This window comes from Calidris pugnax, unplaced genomic scaffold (assembly GCF_001431845.1).
Source record: "Calidris pugnax isolate Ruff unplaced genomic scaffold, ASM143184v1 scaffold658, whole genome shotgun sequence".
Classification (NCBI taxonomy): Eukaryota; Metazoa; Chordata; class Aves; order Charadriiformes; family Scolopacidae; genus Calidris; species Calidris pugnax.
In genome coordinates, this window is record NW_015091912.1 from 1 (window position 1) to 4648 (window position 4648).

Sequence of the window (4648 nt, forward strand, 5' to 3'; positions counted from 1 at the left end):
GGTCTGTTCCGTGGTCCTCTCTCCTCTCCTGGACCACCCCACCAGGAGATGGGGGGGTTTATTTTTGGGGGGGTGGGGGGCACCCAGGACATCACACCCACCCCCCACTATGGCTCAGGTCTCCAGAGTGGTCCTTCCCCCCCAAAAAACCCCAAAAAACCATTACCTGCTTATCCCGGTCTGTTCCGTGGTCCTCTCTCCTCTCCCGGACATCCCATTAGGAGATGGGGGGGTTTATTTTTGGGGGGGTGGGGGGCACCCAGGACATCACACCCACCCCCCACTATGGCTCAGGTCTCCAGAGTGGTCCTTCCCCCCCAAAAAACCCCAAAAAACCATTACCTGCTTATCCCGGTCTGTTCCGTGGTCCTCTCTCCTCTCCCGGACATCCCATTAGGAGATGGGGGGGTTTATTTTTGGGGGGGTGGGGGGCACCCAGGACATCACACCCACCCCCCACTATGGCTCAGGTCTCCAGAGTGGTCCTTCCCCCCCAAAAAACCCCAAAAAACCATTACCTGCTTATCCCGGTCTGTTCCGTGGTCCTCTCTCCTCTCCCGGACATCCCATTAGGAGATGGGGGGGTTTATTTTTGGGGGGGTGGGGGGCACCCAGGACATCACACCCACCCCCCACTATGGCTCAGGTCTCCAGAGTGGTCCTTCCCCCCCAAAAAACCCCAAAAAACCATTACCTGCTTATCCCGGTCTGTTCCGTGGTCCTCTCTCCTCTCCCGGACATCCCATTAGGAGATGGGGGGGTTTATTTTTGGGGGGGTGGGGGGCACCCAGGACATCACACCCACCCCCCACTATGGCTCAGGTCTCCAGAGTGGTCCTTCCCCCCCAAAAAACCCCAAAAAACCATTACCTGCTTATCCCGGTCTGTTCCGTGGTCCTCTCTCCTCTCCCGGACATCCCATTAGGAGATGGGGGGGTTTATTTTTGGGGGGGTGGGGGGCACCCAGGACATCACACCCACCCCCCACTATGGCTCAGGTCTCCAGAGTGGTCCTTCCCCCCCAAAAAACCCCAAAAAACCATTACCTGCTTATCCCGGTCTGTTCCGTGGTCCTCTCTCCTCTCCCGGACATCCCATTAGGAGATGGGGGGGTTTATTTTTGGGGGGGTGGGGGGCACCCAGGACATCACACCCACCCCCCACTATGGCTCAGGTCTCCAGAGTGGTCCTTCCCCCCCAAAAAACCCCAAAAAACCATTACCTGCTTATCCCGGTCTGTTCCGTGGTCCTCTCTCCTCTCCCGGACATCCCATTAGGAGATGGGGGGGTTTATTTTTGGGGGGGTGGGGGGCACCCAGGACATCACACCCACCCCCCACTATGGCTCAGGTCTCCAGAGTGGTCCTTCCCCCCCAAAAAACCCCAAAAAACCATTACCTGCTTATCCCGGTCTGTTCCGTGGTCCTCTCTCCTCTCCCGGACATCCCATTAGGAGATGGGGGGGTTTATTTTTGGGGGGGTGGGGGGCACCCAGGACATCACACCCACCCCCCACTATGGCTCAGGTCTCCAGAGTGGTCCTTCCCCCCCAAAAAACCCCAAAAAACCATTACCTGCTTATCCCGGTCTGTTCCGTGGTCCTCTCTCCTCTCCCGGACATCCCATTAGGAGATGGGGGGGTTTATTTTTGGGGGGGTGGGGGGCACCCAGGACATCACACCCACCCCCCACTATGGCTCAGGTCTCCAGAGTGGTCCTTCCCCCCCAAAAAACCCCAAAAAACCATTACCTGCTTATCCCGGTCTGTTCCGTGGTCCTCTCTCCTCTCCCGGACATCCCATTAGGAGATGGGGGGGTTTATTTTTGGGGGGGTGGGGGGCACCCAGGACATCACACCCACCCCCCACTATGGCTCAGGTCTCCAGAGTGGTCCTTCCCCCCCAAAAAACCCCAAAAAACCATTACCTGCTTATCCCGGTCTGTTCCGTGGTCCTCTCTCCTCTCCCGGACATCCCATTAGGAGATGGGGGGGTTTATTTTTGGGGGGGTGGGGGGCACCCAGGACATCACACCCACCCCCCACTATGGCTCAGGTCTCCAGAGTGGTCCTTCCCCCCCAAAAAACCCCAAAAAACCATTACCTGCTTATCCCGGTCTGTTCCGTGGTCCTCTCTCCTCTCCCGGACATCCCATTAGGAGATGGGGGGGTTTATTTTTGGGGGGGTGGGGGGCACCCAGGACATCACACCCACCCCCCACTATGGCTCAGGTCTCCAGAGTGGTCCTTCCCCCCCAAAAAACCCCAAAAAACCATTACCTGCTTATCCCGGTCTGTTCCGTGGTCCTCTCTCCTCTCCCGGACATCCCATTAGGAGATGGGGGGGTTTATTTTTGGGGGGGTGGGGGGCACCCAGGACATCACACCCACCCCCCACTATGGCTCAGGTCTCCAGAGTGGTCCTTCCCCCCCAAAAAACCCCAAAAAACCATTACCTGCTTATCCCGGTCTGTTCCGTGGTCCTCTCTCCTCTCCCGGACATCCCATTAGGAGATGGGGGGGTTTATTTTTGGGGGGGTGGGGGGCACCCAGGACATCACACCCACCCCCCACTATGGCTCAGGTCTCCAGAGTGGTCCTTCCCCCCCAAAAAACCCCAAAAAACCATTACCTGCTTATCCCGGTCTGTTCCGTGGTCCTCTCTCCTCTCCCGGACATCCCATTAGGAGATGGGGGGGTTTATTTTTGGGGGGGTGGGGGGCACCCAGGACATCACACCCACCCCCCACTATGGCTCAGGTCTCCAGAGTGGTCCTTCCCCCCCAAAAAACCCCAAAAAACCATTACCTGCTTATCCCGGTCTGTTCCGTGGTCCTCTCTCCTCTCCCGGACATCCCATTAGGAGATGGGGGGGTTTATTTTTGGGGGGGTGGGGGGCACCCAGGACATCACACCCACCCCCCACTATGGCTCAGGTCTCCAGAGTGGTCCTTCCCCCCCAAAAAACCGGGTCCTCCTCCTTGGCTCAGCCGGGGGGGTCCTCTCCTCTCTGGTCTCTCCCCGGCAGACAAGGACGAGTGCTCCAAAAACAACGGGGGGTGCCAGCACGAGTGTCTCAACTCCTTCGGCAGCTACGAGTGCCAGTGCCGCAGCGGCTTCGTCCTCCACGACAACAAGCACGACTGCAAGGAAGGTGGGTCCTCACCCCCCCAAAAAACCACCCCCCTACACCGATACCCAGCAGGACCACCCCAAAACCTTTCCACTGATGGTTCCCCCCTTCCCTGTCCATCTCCACCCCCGTTGTCCCCACAGCCGGCTGCGACCATAAGGTGACGTCCATCTCGGGGACCATCACCAGCCCCAACTGGCCTGATAAATACCCCAGCAAGAAGGAGTGCACCTGGGCCATCACCACCACGCCGGGGCATCGTGTCAAACTGGTAGGGATGGGGTTGCTGGGGGGGGACACACCACACCAGAAGGGGTAGGCAACACCTGGAGGGTCATGGGAGGAGTTCCTCTCCATCCAACTCAAGGTGTCACCTCCGTAGACCTTCTCGGAGCTGGACGTGGAGGCGCAGCAGGAATGTGCCTACGACCACCTGGAGATCTACGATGGCAAAGATGCCAAAGCCCCCCCCCTCGGCCGTTTCTGTGGGGCCAAAGAGCCCGAGCCCCTCGTCTCCTCCGGCAACAAGATGTTCCTCAAGTTCGTCTCCGATAACTCCGTCCAGAAGAAGGGCTTCGAGGCCACCCACACCACAGGTACCACCACCACGGGACTGGGGAAAAAAACCTGGTTATGGGGTTTGGGGGGCTTGGGGGGCCCGTAGACCTTCTTAACCCTTAACCTTAACGCTATGGACCTTAAGAAGGTCCATAGACCATCTTAACCCCCATATCTTGTGGGTTTCTCCCCAAAGTGTGCGGGGGCCAGGTCCGTGCCGAGGTGAAGACCAAGGACTTGTACTCCCACGCTCAATTTGGGGACAACAACTACCCGGGGGGGTTGGACTGCCAGTGGGTGATCATGGCCGAGGAAGGTTACGGCGTGGAGCTCATCTTCCAGACCTTCGAGATCGAGGAGGAAGCCGACTGCGGCTACGACTACATGGAGCTCTTCGACGGCTACGACGGGACGGCCCCCCGTCTCGGCCGCTTCTGCGGGTCCGGGGTGAGCTGGGGATGGGGGGGATGATGAGCGGTGGGGTGGGTTTATTGAGGGTGGGTTTCTTGGGGAGGGGGAGATGTGGGTGGAGGCCGGGAAGGCGATGGGTGAAGATGAACCCAAGCAGAGTGATCCCCAGGGTGGGATTTGGGGTTGGACATGGGCTCGCAGGGACTTTTCACCCTCCCCATCATAAATCCCCCCATGATTGAGCACCCTAGGGTGGTCTTCAGCACCATCTCTCCCTCATCTCCCCCCAACACACACCTTGCAGCCCCCGGAGGAGGTCTACTCGGCCGGAGATTCGGTGATGATCCACTTCCACTCGGACGACACCATCAACAAGAAGGGTTTCCACCTTCGCTACACCAGCACCAAGTTCCAGGACACGCTGCACACCAGGAAATGAGGGCTGGGGAGGGGGGGGAGGGTTTCCCAGCCCACCCACCCCATTCCCTCTCCCCAAAATCCCCCACCGAAAGGCAAAGGGGGGGAGGAGGAGGAGGAGGAGGAGGAGG

General features: G+C 59.1%; 1 protein-coding gene across 1 annotated transcript; it reads left to right on the forward strand.

Annotated features, from left to right (window-relative positions):
- Nucleotides 1–2934: 2934 nt before the first annotated feature.
- BMP1 (bone morphogenetic protein 1) lies at nucleotides 2935–4567 on the forward strand (the record flags this gene model as incomplete). The annotated part of the gene is made up of 5 exons (XM_014962130.1): nucleotides 2935–3152; nucleotides 3275–3402; nucleotides 3514–3727; nucleotides 3886–4136; nucleotides 4405–4567. Coding segments are annotated over 5 exons (946 nt in total), but the record flags the coding sequence as incomplete, so codon positions are not given.
- Nucleotides 4568–4648: the final 81 nt, after the last annotated feature.